General features: G+C 35.4%; 2 protein-coding genes across 3 annotated transcripts; both read left to right on the plus strand.

Annotated features, from left to right (window-relative positions):
• Positions 1 to 440: 440 nt before the first annotated feature.
• LOC117434848 (transcription factor E2F8-like) lies at positions 441 to 8,283 on the plus strand. 2 transcript variants are annotated; one of them, XM_034057519.3, is made up of 14 exons: positions 441 to 886; positions 2,010 to 2,106; positions 2,342 to 2,608; positions 2,860 to 3,016; positions 3,378 to 3,695; positions 3,977 to 4,138; positions 4,351 to 4,488; positions 4,629 to 4,841; positions 4,978 to 5,062; positions 5,232 to 5,763; positions 5,924 to 6,202; positions 6,318 to 6,453; positions 6,531 to 6,904; positions 7,243 to 8,283. In XM_034057519.3, the coding sequence occupies exons 2-14, from the start codon at positions 2,017 to 2,019 to the stop codon at positions 7,420 to 7,422; spliced, it is 2,931 nt and encodes a 976-aa protein (XP_033913410.3). In that variant the 5' UTR covers positions 441 to 886; positions 2,010 to 2,016; the 3' UTR covers positions 7,423 to 8,283. The 2 variants fall into 2 exon arrangements, with proteins under 2 accessions (XP_033913410.3, XP_033913411.3); XM_034057520.3 differs by lacking the exon at positions 441 to 886 and adding an exon at positions 1,797 to 1,903.
• An 809-nt stretch (positions 8,284 to 9,092) lies between these two features.
• On the plus strand, positions 9,093 to 14,592 carry LOC117435183 (cysteine and glycine-rich protein 3-like). Its single transcript, XM_034058206.3, has 6 exons — positions 9,093 to 9,202; positions 10,694 to 10,826; positions 11,775 to 11,943; positions 12,414 to 12,543; positions 13,241 to 13,334; positions 13,837 to 14,592. The coding sequence occupies exons 2-6, from the start codon at positions 10,715 to 10,717 to the stop codon at positions 13,908 to 13,910; spliced, it is 579 nt and encodes a 192-aa protein (XP_033914097.1). The 5' UTR covers positions 9,093 to 9,202; positions 10,694 to 10,714; the 3' UTR covers positions 13,911 to 14,592.
• Positions 14,593 to 15,178: the final 586 nt, after the last annotated feature.

The following is a 15,178-nucleotide window of genomic DNA, read 5'->3' on the forward strand; positions in this document are numbered from 1 at the left end:
CTATTTCCAGAAAGATTAGTTAACCTGGTCCAGGTTCTGTTTAATGCAATAATTACATATGTTTACCATGCAGTAAATTAATACTGCAGTTTAACTGCATTCATAATTCTAAAGCATTAGTACTGCAGGGTTTTCATTTACTAAATGTAATAGCGACTGGAAAAAAGTAGAATGGAAGATTTCGAATTTACTTAGACGCCTGTGTCATGTGCAAAAACTAAACAAAATCAAGCAAAAATCCCTTAAATTGCAGATTATTTGTGGGATTGGCTCATTTACATTTTGAAGGTTGTAAAAAAACAGCTAAACTCGTTTTAATGTTCCACTCCCATTCTTTTGTTTTACGAAGCACTGATTGGCTGGAAACGCAGTTTGAGTCGGATTCCAGAGCGCGATGAATGAATTACTTAAGGCGGGATGTAGCCAGCCAGAGAACTGCAGTTTTTTGGTTTTTTTTTTTTTACTTACGCATTGAAATTTTAACATACTGACTGCCGGGTTAACTCGGGCCAGCATTAAATTATACTGTTCCCGGTTAGATAAAAAGTGATATATATATATTTAAATATATACATAGTGATTCTATATGGTTTGTAAATGAGTTTTATTGTTTATAAATTAGATTAGCATTTCATACAAGTTACTGTAGTTTTACAGTAGTTTAGATACAGCAGTCTTAAACATAAATCTAGACACGTAAGAAAATCTACATTTTACCGATGAAAATCACAATTATCTGGACTATTTCCGTGTTGGTGTAGGAGTGACTGTTTGCTCAGTAAACATTTGTTTTCTAAAACTATGACTCGTCAGCATTTGGAGTTGGTGTAATCCGCAAACCTAAGTAATTTGGAGGGATCGATTGATATTTTTCTCTTCTGACTGGGTAAGTTTGAATACATATGTTAAACGTCTGCTTCTCCCTGTGAAACAATGTGGTATAAAAGGCAAATAGTTCAATATATTATTTCGGAAATCGAAATTTAGACGTGTTTGGTACTACCAGTAACTACAGAGTTAAGTGTGTACACAGGACTAATGACGTCACAAAAAATTTGAATTGATCGCTTCGGTAGTAATTTATAGTTAAATAAACCAGGTTATGTACAGTGTTTTTATTTTGTTTAGTAGCAGGGCGTTTACAATTAAGATTCATTTAGAAGTTTGTCTCTACACCAAAGTTTGGGTTTAAACCCAAACGGACAGTTCTCGTGCTGCAGCGGTAATAAACATTAAATTCTGGACGCGCGGGTAAACTTAAAGAACCCGCTCCTTTTTTTAACACTACCTAATCAAGATTTTATTAAAAATTGATATTTATCATTAACATGTACAGTCTAAATACCAGATACAACAAAACAATAACAAACATATGCGTTGTAACATTTGGCGCATTTGATATTCACCCACCTATATTGCTTTAATAGCAGTCAAGACAATTGCAGTATTTTACTAAAGACCAAATGTTTATACCTTAGAGAAACTAAATCGAGTGTAACAAAATACAAGTCTCCGTAATATTGTTTTAGTGATAGCAAATGTAGCTTCTTAGTTGGTGTCAGTCGTTTCTTTTTATAGTTATTTCCTAAATGCTGGGTTTATCACTATGAATGACGATAAATTGCACCCCCAAATAAAGTGCAGAATTCCGCGCCAATATTTAAAAAAATTGTCTTTACCAGCATGGACCAATCTAACTTGTGCTGATAGTAACTCCCGCTTAGTTTTTATTGGCTACGAGTGAAAGTAGGCGGGCAAATTTAGTAAACTACCTTTCTGATTAGCTTGTGTAACTGTTCATTTACATCAAGCAGTCCGGAGTTCAGTTTGTGTGATTGCAGATATTATTTTAATTCTTAGTTTAATGACACCCGTTGGTCTGCACAAAAAAAAAAACACCTCGGTAAGTTACATTTGTAATTGTTTATTTTGTTTTTAAAAATTGCATTTGTAATAATTAATCCATGGATGCATTTCATAATACACTTTTTTTAAATTATTTTTTTCAGGTGGAAAATGACAAGTGGCTTATTGAATTTGCAATATTTGACCGAGAGACCTCAAAGCAGCAAACACGATGAAGAGGACAAGGGCTCTAACCAGAAGGTTAGGCTCTTTACTTTATTGCTGTATAATATTCCAGTAATAGTTGATCATGTTGTGTAATTTTAATTAATATAAAAAGTACTATATAGTATATTCTGTTGTAGCTTTTGCAAGATGTTGAACAAAATAGTTTTTGATGTTTAAAAAAGAAAATTGTCTTTTTATGTAGTTTTAGTATAAAGTTATAAAGGTATTTATGAACAATGTCATTATTAAACGTATTTGTTTTATGTAGGAAAATATATTCTTAGAGCCTCACACAAGAGTCATGAAAACACCACTGAAGCCATCTACCTCACATTCAATACTGGGAGAAATACAGCCAGATATGGGAGCTTTGACAACACCAACAAAGGGAAACGAAGCTGCTCCTGGTGAGCCGTGGACTCCTACAGCAAACCTCAAAATGTTGATCAGCGCAGCCAGCCCTGAGATCAGAAACAGAGAAAAGAAGCTGAACACTGATGAAAATGAAGCCACAGAGGCAACCGATTGTTCTCAGGTATAAGTCACTCAAGATCAAATCAGACTTATTTTATAGAAATATATAATACACTGAATATTTGTACATAGTCTTGACTCTGTCTTGCTGTTTAAATATATTTTAATATGGTTGGGTATGGCTTTATTTAATAAAGCTGCAATAAGCAAGTGGTAAAATGCTGTACAAATTAGTTCATAGTTGAATGCTCACATTGACCTTATATAGTACAGTAATTCTTAAGTGTGTCTACCTTTTTCCTTTGCCTTTAGGAACACCTGTCTGGGGATGAATCTGATAGACTTCAACCAAGCCGAAAAGAAAAGAGCTTAGGTTTACTATGTCATAAATTCTTAGCACGATATCCAGATTATCCCAACCCTGCACTGAACAACAATGTCTGTCTTGATGAAGTAGCTGGAGAACTCAGTAAGTTGTTATTTATTTTGAGAAATGTCTGCATTTATTTCATTTTTTACTCTAAGGCATTGAGTAAAACAATCTGCAGTTCTGGGGAACTGCTGTTACAACCATTAAACCAAGTGTTTACAAAGTCCGTAGTTCAGAAACCTCACTGGTGAAAGAAAGATGTCTTTCCACAACCAATATTGCCTGTTTCAGTTTGTACACATGGATTATGCATAGAGAATCTGTTAACACCCTGTACAATGGAGGTAAGTTGTTCAGAACATTGAATTAATAAATGGCGGTAGTTACTACACTACAGTTAGCTGGCTTCAATTTTCGATTTTTATTATTAAAAAAATACTTTTTTTTGGTCATAATCTAGATGTAGAGCGAAGACGCATCTATGACATTGTGAATGTACTGGAAAGTTTGCATATGGTGAGTCGTCTTGCAAAGAACCGCTACACTTGGCATGGACGTAGCAACCTTATGCAGACGCTTGGAACACTGAAGACAGTCGGCGACGAGCATAAATATGCAGAACAGATGCAGCAAATTAAACAGAGAGATTCTGAGAAAGAGTTTGATTCAGATAATGAAGAAGAAAATGAACACCTGTCAAAACTGAGAGGTACAGAAACTGAGCTTGGGCATCGGGAAATGTGCTTTGTGGAACTTCCTGGGATGGAATTTAGAGCTGGTGAGTTTAAAGAATAAAAAAAGTGCATATAAAAAATAATAATAATTCAGGCCGGTAATAAATTCTTAGTTATAATAGTGATCATGCCAAGAAGGTTTCCATAAGCCACAGGACATGTGTCAATAATGGATGCCATAAACTCTTAGTGTCACTGGCCTAATTGTTTTGAATGAACTCAAACCAAAATTGTAGAACAGGTAAGAAGAATAAAGATTGAAAAATAGTATAATATATTGCACTGCAGGTTTTCTATTAATGCATGCCACTGTTTCTCTTGACAGCGTCTGTTAACAGCAGGAAAGACAAATCTTTAAGAGTGATGAGTCAGAAGTTTGTAATGCTCTTCTTGGTTTCCAAGCCCCGTGTGGTCAGCCTGGAAGTTGCTGCTAAAATCCTAATTGGAGAAGATCAAGTGGTCGATTTAGATAAGAGCAAATTCAAAAGTGAGTATATTATTCTTAATTAAATCTCACTTTTTCATCTTGACATTGTAGGCACTTGGAAACCGAGAGCCGGGCATATTAACCATGCATTTCACAAGATCTTTTTGATGTTTGTACTACTCAAAAAGATAACACAGTATACAGGTTAATCCAGCAGTACTAGGTCAATCTACACCACAATAGTATTAGTAACACTTGTTTTTGTTTTGCAGCAAAAATCCGAAGATTGTACGATATAGCAAATGTATTGAGTAGCCTTGCACTGATCAGAAAGGTCCATGTTACAGAAGAGAGGGGACGGAAGCCAGCATTTAAGTGGACAGGACCTGAGGACTTCCCAGACGTCAAGAGTATGTGCAAAAAATATTTCAGAGTCTGACTCATTTGTAGCTTTCTTACATGGCGTGTTTCTTTTGTGGTCTGATTTCAGCATGTTGCAGTGCTTTCAACTTGTGTCTTGAAATATTTTTTTTGTTGTTGTTGTCCACAGGAACAAAGCGTTTGACAACCCCTACCTCAGTTACGTCTGGTATATTAGCACCCAGAAGTTCAGTGGACAACTGTGCCAAAAATCTCTTCCCTTCCAGTAGGACAAAGCAGAGCTTTACCCGACACCCATCTCTTGTTAAATTGGCAAAGAGTATAGAGGATGACAGAAGGAAAATCAACTCTGCACCTAGTAGCCCTGTCAAAAAAATATTTGGTAAGTATTTATAAGAAGCCCTTCTGATTTAGCAACATTTTAAGTGTGTGTGTTTTTCACTGTGCTTATTGTATTGGGACCAACATTAAGCAGACCTTGAGGGTTTTTGATCTCCACTTTTTTTCTTTTATTTCAGGTGATTTCTCTGATAGCGATTTGCATACAAGTAGAATGGCCCAATTGGCGGCAATCTGTAAGGTTCAGTTGGATGAGCAATCAAAGTAAGTGCATTTTTAAACAGTCTCAAATACTGCAATTCAATGCAAGGTGTTTATAGTTGTCTTAAAGGTAATTGGGAATGTTTATTTTGTATCAGAAGCAAGTGAGACCAAATGAGCTACGTTCTTTTTCCATTAAAGATCTAATAATCTGATTTTCTTGTTTTCTTAGGCAAAGTAAAAGGAAACCCAAACCACACTATGCAAAACCTTCCCAAAAGACGAAAGGAAAAGCTGCTAAAACTACAGGACATGTGGAATCGACTTTAAGTTCAGAACTTGGTGCCAACAGTTCTTCCCAGACAGATTTATCTGTTCAGGCTTACAGTCAAGCACAGTATTCTCCTATTATTCCAGTGATACTACCTCAAAACCAAACTGTTGCACCATATGCCATCTATTTACATTCTTCTTCAGCAAGGCCAATGGCAAATCCCTCTAGTTTTGCAGTACGGTCTATGACCTTTGGAGATAATGCAGCAGGAAGTCCAGCTGACACCAACTCTGAAAATAGTTTACACAGTGCACCTACTGGAAATAAAGACTCTATTAGCAGTGAAAAGTATGAGTATGACTTGTCACAAAAGAATGTCTCTTCAACCAATCAGCGAACCACCCCAGACAAGGGCCATAAGCGAGTCTGCACTGAAACATTTCAAGAAAATAGTTTTCCGAAAATATCGAAAACACAAACAAATTTAGAGGTAATCTTTTTTTTTTTTTTAGATGGGTGACTTAAGGTTTCGGTCCACACTGAGAATGTGATGTTGACAAATGTTAAAGTACTAGATGTGTGTTCTTGGTGAGAAGGATTTTTAGTCTTTACTAATGAAATACATTTGTTCTTTTTTTGTTTTCCATTAGGACACAGCAGAGTTTAATGAAACGTACCAAGCACGAGTGAAGGCCCGTAGGGGTTTAATAGCAAGTCGACCTTCCCCAAGAGCCCTGCACTTAGATCCTGAGTTTATTAATACACCAGAAGGGAAAGAGAACAAGGGTTCAGACAATCTTGGTGAAAGTGTGGAGAAGTTCCTGGAAAATGAAGAGAAACCCTCCTATTCTGATAGTGAAGCTGGGCTTACTCCAGTGCGGACAGTGCCAATGCCAGCATTTACCATTCCTGCACGTTTGCAGCCCGAGGTAACTTTTTACATATTTAAATATTTAAAAATGTGATACAAAACTAGGACTAAACACATCTGTCCCAAGTTGTCCAAATCGCTTATTTAACAGTTTTCTTAATTTTTCGTTTCAGGCTTTAATACCCGCAGGCTATCTCATTCCTATATCGCACCCATCACTTTTTAGCTGCCAAAGATCAAAATCCCCAGAAAGAAAAGGTGAAACAACCTCAACTCCAAGTCATCCTGCTTACCAATCCCCCATTACAGGTATTGACAAGATTGAGAAGAGTATTTAAATAACATTGATTTATTACAAGTGTATTAATTAATGTTTGCTTTTTCAGGTGTCATACCAGTTACATCAGACTTCCATCATGTTACCTTAACATCTACTCGTTCAAAGATCCCAGTTTCTCAGTCAGCTGCTTCCATTGCCTCGTTTCCATTGTTTAGCCAGGCTAGCCCATCCTTTGCCTCAGGATGTCAAGTTAACGGTCCAAGCCCAGGAATTCTTAACTTCACACTACAGAATCTGGGATTGATCTCTCCAGGGATACACCCCTCTGTGAGCCCAGGAACCTTGACCACTCCCATAAGTCCCATCACTGGTCATTTAAGGTTTCAACAAGGAGGAATGATCTTTGTCAAGCCAATGTCCCCACTACATGTTCACAATCAGATACCAGGACAGCCCATGACCTTGATAAGCTTACAGCAGGTAAGGATCTTACAATACAGATATGCTGTCTGTCGTATGTAACAAGCTATCTGTATGGTAAATGTTAATACGTTATCTATTATTGAGTTCCGGTAATAAAATATCAGTTTGATCTGATAGTATTGTTAAAAAATGAATCTGCTCTATAAACTTTAGATTACGCAATGATCAGTTATTCTGTTGAGGTGATCTACTAGTTACTATATAAACTTATTTACATTTTGATAACCCCTATTCATTTGATTTGTATACAGAAGTTACAATGTATAACTGATAATGAAATCTAACTGGTATATTAAGTTTTAGGTTAGGTTCTAACAATGCCTCTGCATTTACAGCCTACTGTCCAGACGACACCCAAAGGATCTCAGTCTGCACACAACGAGAGTTTCTTCCACACCCCAGTTTCTGCCTCGTCTCAGCTGCCTGCAGTGGTCTCTACTGCCAGTAGAACTCCTCAAGAAAATGTTTACATACCACAAAGGAAACTTGAAGTCAGCACTGAAGACAATTCATGACTTTGGTAGCAGACATATGCTTTGCTGCTAAATCCTGCAATGTTGAACTTTCCTGAGCTACAAAATGTGTTATTTCTTAACCCTTATGTAAATTTACCTCACTCCAGATATGTCTATAAATGTAGTCTCTTTCTGAATACTATAGTAATGGTGAAACTTCTTTGCACATATATTTGGGATACTTTTAATTTGATAACATTCTTAATGTTTAATGAATTGAGTGAGGCAGATGCATGCTTCTGTAGTAATATACTTGCATGTTTAAAAAAAAAAAAAAAAAGTGCATTTAAAACATGATGCCAATAAATAAATCTATCCATTAGTAATGCTGAGACCACAACTGGCATATCAATAAGTGGAGGCTAGCAATGGTCTTCAGCTGTATTTGTTTAAGCCTTTGATGGTATCAGTTACTACAAAAAAATTAATTGCAAGACCTACATAACGGGTCTGGGAATTGGGTAATACATATGAATGATTGTACAGCTTAGAACTGAAATCGAAGAAATGTAATACGTTTATTTAGTTTTCATAATAAAAAAAAAAAAAAGTCATCATTTTGTATTGACACATGTGTGGGATGGAGAACATATTTGAAGTATTATTACAAATTTGAGCTGTAACTAAATTAACTGTAAATACTGCACATTTTTTATAATATATGTAAACTGTTTTTGTTTGTTTTGTTTTACATGTGAATACTTATGGCTGGGGTCTATTAAAAAAACAACACTGAATGTATGTAAAGAATACTTCTATCAGCCGAATCAGGTGAATTGTACTGTGGTTAATTTACATATTGTATATTAGGACTGTTTGTAGTGTTTGATTCAACAAATAAAATTGTCATATTTTTATGAACTCATGTGTTAGCCAAGAATAACACTCTTTACTCTTTTTTAAATAAATATCTACAAATACTGTCATAAAAGGCTTACAGCCTTGGCTTTAAACTGAACAGAACTGAGGTCTAGTTTTGTATATTGATTCAACTGGACTTCTGGTTGAGAATGTTAGCCTTGGTGTCTCAAATACATTTAAATGCAGGTCAGAAGTAATTCTCCCCTTCCATGGATTCAATTCTATCCCCAGAAATTGATGTGCCATGTTTTACCTTGGTGAATGACTTCAAATGAAATTATGAAGTTTTCTAAACAAAACACTAAAAATAAAAAATACAAACCCAAAACAAGGTGCTTTTAAGTGAAAATGTGTACTTCAGAGTAGGCTAATGCGGCACACAAGAGGCCTGCTAACATCATTAGTGTCACATGATTGAATCGTAACTGATGGTTTTACTTTATATGAATATTTTACTTTGTATAAATTCTGTTGTACCACCTGCTCAACAGACCAAAGACTTATAGATACCATCAATTGCATCAATGCAACATTATTTAAAATATGCAGGAAAGAAAACAGGATTATGAAGAAAATTGACAGCTGACCACTGATGACATTTCATGTTTGCAAAAATATACATCATACAATATTTAGGTTAAGTGCAGGTGCACAGAGACACCAGTTAAAGTAACACATGGTTACGTTGATTTAAATTTGCCAGGCCCTAGACAACAGCGCTGTTACTTTTATTAGACACAGGCTTTATCTCACAAGTTATTTTGGGAAGATTGCTTAATTTTGACACTCGTACCCATTGCGCTACTAATGAAGGGGGTCCAGTATATAAAGCAGTCCGGTTTGAGATCATTCTCATTTCAGTCTCACAAAGAGAGATCTGGAATCCGCATTGGAATTAACAAGGGTAGCTGAAGTCTTGGTATGTAGTGTGTGAACATATTTAGGCAAACCATTCCTAAAACCTAGTTAAGTGTATTTGTTAGCCTACATTATTGTATGTTTATGTTGTGAGTTTAACACTTAATGTAAATATGTTTTATACAGTTTATTTACAGTATGCTACTAACATTATATCCATGTTTACAACTCTTCTTTCTTAACACGATCATTTATTTACATTTTTTTCCTCCATCAAGCCGAGTGCTATGAAACACTTCCAGTCACAGTTAATCTGTGAATCCAGCATGAGTGTCACTTTAAATATGATTGATTGATTCATTTACGTGTGTTTTTTTTCTTTCACATGCCTCTGGCTAATGCATTTATTGTGCATGTCTGATACATTAGATTATGTCAAAATGTGTCTTAATTGAAAACCCAAGACTTTTTTTTTTTCTGGCAGTCAGTTACCTCAAAATATAGTCTAATGCATTCATTTTTTTAATAAGTTATTTATAGAATATAATAGCAATAAACATCATTTATTATACATGACTCACTGTATAATATATACTGTAGTTATAGTATTTAGATACCGGAGATATCAAACTGAGATTAATTGCTTATTTTAACTGACCTTGCTCAATAGAGTTAAACTAGTGTACACTAGTAAAGGGAGTGTAACATTTAGGAAACCTGTGGGAGATGATATGCCAGTTACAGTCTCCACCATTATTACATGAACTAAAAACTGAAGACTTATGATAGTTAACACTTCTACCTCCACATTAATGGCAGTTAGCACATTTCAGAATTTCAATTTGTATAGAAGGCTATGTTTGTTATGGGAAAGGGGGGTCTTTTTCTCTTTTTTTTATCAAATAACAGATAACTAAACAGCAGCACAGTGTGATACATATTGAATATATGATAAGTCACTTTAAAATTGTTGAAAGGGCATTATTGGCAGAACTTTATCAGCACATTACAATGGGCTTCATAAAGCCACTATTCTTAGACTCTTATCTGGGACATTTCAGACATTTGGGATGGCTTTGTCGCTGTAATCAATGGTGGCCTAAGGAACGCTTAGCCTGACAGTCACCTGATACCTTATCAAGCCTTTATAGGAAGGCTGTAACTGGTGCTGGTCAAACATTTGTAACAGCCTTTTTCATTCAGTTTAATTATCTATTATTGACCAAACATGACTTTCTACTTTATTCATAATACATCACAATATTTCATGATTTTAACCCACCTAAATTATTACAGTGAATATGAGTAGCTGTATATTCATTGAAGACAGGACTTGCCTTGAAGAAAACGCTACACATTAAAAACCAGCATGCCCATTTATTTGAATTACTGTAAGACTAAAGGGATATCACTCCCCAGAGCAGCTGAACACAGCCATGTGGATATTGTAACGCTATGCATATCATGAAAGAAGTGGCTGAACGGCATTTGTAGACTTTGCTAAGAAAGTGAATCCTATCTAAAGTATCAGGTCGGTACTTTTCCCTTCCAGCTGACCACTGCTTTTATAAAGATGTCTACCTGGGGAGGTGGAGTGAAGTGTGCTGCTTGTGAGAAGACTGTGTACCATGCAGAGGAAATGCAGTGCAATGGACGCAGTTTCCACAAAACATGCTTCATCTGCAGTGAGTGCTCTTCTGTGGTTTGGTAGGGTGCTAAACAAAAAGTAGAATGATAAGCTTAGGATTTGTATTAGCATGTGATAAAGATTTGTACTAGCATGTGAAAACATGTGCCCAAAATTATGACATTGTAAGATTGCATAAAGGTAGTTGGTGCATATATGGGATTTTTTTTTTTTTTTTTTTTTTGTTCAGCATTAAAATAGAAAATAATAAAAAGTATTTAAAAATAAAAATCCAAAATAAAGTTACAAGAATGTTTCTTGGTAAAGAAGACTTCAACTATAAGTTGATATTTCTTACTTTACAATATGGTAAACAAAACAATGGCTCATCAATAGCAGAAATTCAGTTTCCAATCTATCAGCAGTCATTTTCTTTAAACAATTAGCAAGAGACTTCATATCTGGACCTGAAAAAGCTCCTTTTGTGATGGGAGCAGTTGCTGTTAGCAGCTGACGGGTTTACAGCTTGTTCAACTAATTGCACAATCTGTTGGGGCAAATTTAAATTCTTTCCCCCAGACTGACAGAGAAACAGTGTGTCTCTTGTCAGGATTTCCCTCATTCTTGTATTCCCAAAGTATCTGATGGTTATCAGTAGGTTTCCAGCAGAACTGATAGAGAGTAACATCCTGGAATTTATAATACAGTTCTATTAAGAGTCTAAAGCTCCCTTCTATATAGGTGTACATCTACATGGCACAAAATAACATCAGGTTGATCATGCCAGTGTTATATACAATACAACAGTTATTTTATATTAATCATTTTAACCTGCAAATGTCTTTTTTTGGTTTTAGATTTTAGTTTAACCACTAAATCTGGTGTAGCTTTCACTTACTTTTCTGGGGGTTGAAATCATTAGCACATTACATTATTAAAACCATGAATTATTCTAGGTTTCTTGTTCCAGTATTCACATTATCTGTTGCTCTTCACTTTCTTCTAGTGGTCTGCAGGAAAGGGCTAGACAGCACTACGGTAGCAGCTCACGAGTCTGAAATATACTGCAAGACGTGCTATGGGAAGAAGTACGGTCCAAAGGGCTATGGCTATGGACAGGGTGCAGGAGCCCTAAGCTCGGACACAGGGGAGCAGCTAGGGGTTGAACCACAGCAGTGAGTGGAGTAAAACATCAGGAATATCAACTGATGAAAAGGGTTTGCTGCTTGTTGAAGTTAAAAGTTGCATAATTTGGTCTAGTATTGTGTAACAAATGCCTTGCAGGTAGTGAAATGAAGAGCATATTGTAAAGGTTGTGATATGGTGTGTAACACTTAAAACATGTTAAATCCTCAGGAATTCATGAGAAGAAAAAGACTTAATTCCAGGGTCCAATTCATGAAAATTAACAGAAGTGTAATAATGTATCGACTAAATTTTAGTATTGTTAAAACATTTAGCAATTGAAAAAAAAAAAAAAAGTCTTGACATAACATAAAGTTTGCTAAATTTTAATAAACGAATAACACGTTGAACATTGTACCTACTGGCTGCTGATGTATAGTGTTTGTTTAAGAATATTGTTAATATAATGTTATTTTTGTTTGTTTGTTTGTTTGTTTGTTTGTTTGTTTGTTTACACAAGATCAAAGCCTCACCGCCCAGCAACGAATTCCAACTCTAACAAATTTGCTCAGAAGTTTGGTGGTGCAGAGAAGTGCTCTCGGTGTTCCAAATCTGTCTATGCTGCAGAAAAGATGATGGGAGGGGGGAAGGTATGTGAGGACTTTAAAGGGTTAAGTTTGCTTGCTCAGCTATGACTTCTAAAAAGACACTTCATGTTCATAAATTAGGAGATATTCATTGTCACAAAACATACACAAGCTATATAGCACGAGCCTGTATTACATTGAAACATCTGAACAAATACACAAATCTATTCTCATTTATATGTAAATGTCACATTTAATATTCCAGTTCAAACTCAAAGGCTCTTTAATTACTTGCAAAATATTCTTTCCCAATTAATCTGTCCCAGCTGGAAAACATATTGGGTAAGATTCTTAAACGACTTCCATTTGTAGCATAAGAATTAACCTCTTTTCAAGAGGAATTGCCATTTACAGTATTGCTGGGTTTGTCCCGCTCCTGCTATCTGATGTGCCCTGTTCTTACAGGATTGGGAGCACATCTTTCCAAAGCACATTGACAAAGCTAACCAGATAAAGAGCACTGCAGCAAATTCAGGAACACGTCTTAAGATCCGGAGAATTCATTTTTTTATCTGCTCTGTTTAGCACCCAAGATATACTGCTGAGCACTAAACCTGGTCGATTTGTTCAGGGTGACAAAACCTGTACGACAGCATGTTCCATTTACACGGATAATCAAATAAAGAATAGCATAATGTACTGACCAAAACTGCGATTAAAACAGATTTTTTTTTTTATTATTTTTTTAAAATCTCTTCAGCCTTGGCATAAGACATGCTTTCGGTGTGCCCTCTGTGGGAAAAGCCTGGAATCGACAACAGTGACTGATAAAGATGGAGAAATCTACTGTAAAGGTCAAACAAAAACATTTAGTTATCTAAAAAATGATAACAGAATTGAACATGTTCATTAGATCAAGTTTTTTTTTTTTTTTTTTTTTAACTGTTTATTTGAACTCTATGGGGTAGTAGAAGGTAAATTTGCCCTGTCAAAACACTGAAAAAACCCAACAACATTATTAAGTATAGCAAAGTTAACACAGTGGGGTAGATGTGGCAAGTGCTACATTTCAGGCATATTTTTGGAGAGGATCACAATTCTTTCAACGAAAAATAAATAAATAAGAGATTTATCTAATTTAAATTCTTTACCCTGCAATGCCGTTGTTTTTCATGCCAGTTTTATACCATTAACAATTTTTTTTTTTTTCTCATAAAATCTGCCTTTGGGCTCGCTTACCTTAACTGAAATCCTATGCCAAAGAACAGCCTAATGAAGATAGCTTCAAAAACAATTGGCATGGATGCAGTTTAGTACAGATGGTACTAACCTTTTCATGTTTTCTTATTTTTCTAGTTTGTTATGCAAAGAACTTCGGTCCGAAAGGAATGGGTCTTGGAAATCTGGGATGTGCTGAACAGCAAGAGTAAACTGTCATAAACATTTAGAAACATTTGCATCCCCCCCCACCCCCCCTTCAATTTAAAAATGTAAATGTTATTGTATCTCCTTATTATCACACTACTGACTTAAATAACTACTTTGTTTTTACTTTTGATTAAAGGCAGTGAAATGCAATGTTTGTCAGATATATGTATTTCTTTTTGTTCCACAACAAGGTAATGCTTCTAATCTTTTACAGTATATAATTAGATATACACCAATCGTCAATTTTATGATTGTTCCTTTATTCTGTTGAGTTTTAGTTTAGTTTGGCTTTGTTATATAAAGTTCAATTATATTGGAATTATTTTCAAACTCTAAAATTGCAAAGCCTGATTATTATAATGGTGATGATTAAATAACAGCTCAAATAAGGGAACATTGTTATTCCAATTCCAGACACGCCCACATCAGAAACATACTTCATAAGTGTTGATTTAATTAGATTTTTTTATTTGTGGATGTATTCATTTAAACTGGGTAATTCACCTAGTACTGTGGACCTCGTGTCTCATTATTCAGATTTGATCTGCTTGCTTAAAGAAGCATGAATAACAATTAATCAACATTCTGCATTGGAGCGAACTGCATAATGCAAACCAAGATATTGATTTGTGTTTATCCAAGGTTACTAAATAAAATAATGTTACTGTGCTTAAAACAGCAGAACACAAACTTTATCCTTTGTTTTATAAACCAAAAGTTCTAAGTGTATAAGTAGCTAGTACAAAACAGTGTAACAAAAATAGCACAAATTAAGAAAGCCACAAGGTAAAACTAAGTCAACTAGATGGTTATTTCTTCAGTGCTTTTTATGTATCCAAAGATTGTGCTTGTAGTCTAGGCCTTGACCCAATTCATCTCAGCAGTGTGGAGTAGTGGTTAGGGCTCTGGACTCTTGACCGGAGGGTTGTGGGTTCAATCCCCAGTGGGGACACTGCTGCTGTACCCTTGAGCAAGGTACTTTACCTAGATTGCTCCAGTAAAAACCCAGCTGTAAAATGGGTAATTGTATGTAAAAATAATGTGATATCTTGTAACAATTGTAAGTCGCCCTGGATAAGGGCGTCTGCTAAGAAAAAAAAAATAAATAATAATAATCTCTCATACTGGATTAGGAACACTGAGCAAGGGTCTATTACTTTAAGATCATAAGAAAGGTTACAAACGAGAGGAGGCCATTCAGCCCATCTTGCTCGTTTGGTTGTTAGTAGCTTATTGATCCCAGAATCTCATCAAGCAGCTTCTTGAAGGA

Source organism: Acipenser ruthenus, chromosome 28 (assembly GCF_902713425.1).
Source record: "Acipenser ruthenus chromosome 28, fAciRut3.2 maternal haplotype, whole genome shotgun sequence".
Lineage (NCBI taxonomy): Eukaryota > Metazoa > Chordata > Actinopteri > Acipenseriformes > Acipenseridae > Acipenser > Acipenser ruthenus.

What these genes read in the sequence shown, in the direction of transcription:
- LOC117434848 (XM_034057519.3), top strand. Translation starts at nt 2,017, where the DNA reads ATGACAAGTGGCTTATTGAATTTGCAATATTTGACCGAGAGACCTCAA. An exon ending in AGGCAACCGATTGTTCTCAG is followed by an intron (nt 2,609 to 2,859) that starts GTATAAGTCACT and finishes CTTTGCCTTTAG; the next exon opens with GAACACCTGTCTGGGGATGA. An exon ending in TGGGATGGAATTTAGAGCTG is followed by an intron (nt 3,696 to 3,976) that starts GTGAGTTTAAAG and finishes TTCTCTTGACAG; the next exon opens with CGTCTGTTAACAGCAGGAAA.
- LOC117435183 (XM_034058206.3), top strand. Translation starts at nt 10,715, where the DNA reads ATGTCTACCTGGGGAGGTGGAGTGAAGTGTGCTGCTTGTGAGAAGACT. An exon ending in CTAGGGGTTGAACCACAGCA is followed by an intron (nt 11,944 to 12,413) that starts GTGAGTGGAGTA and finishes TGTTTACACAAG; the next exon opens with ATCAAAGCCTCACCGCCCAG. An exon ending in TGGAGAAATCTACTGTAAAG is followed by an intron (nt 13,335 to 13,836) that starts GTCAAACAAAAA and finishes TTATTTTTCTAG; the next exon opens with TTTGTTATGCAAAGAACTTC.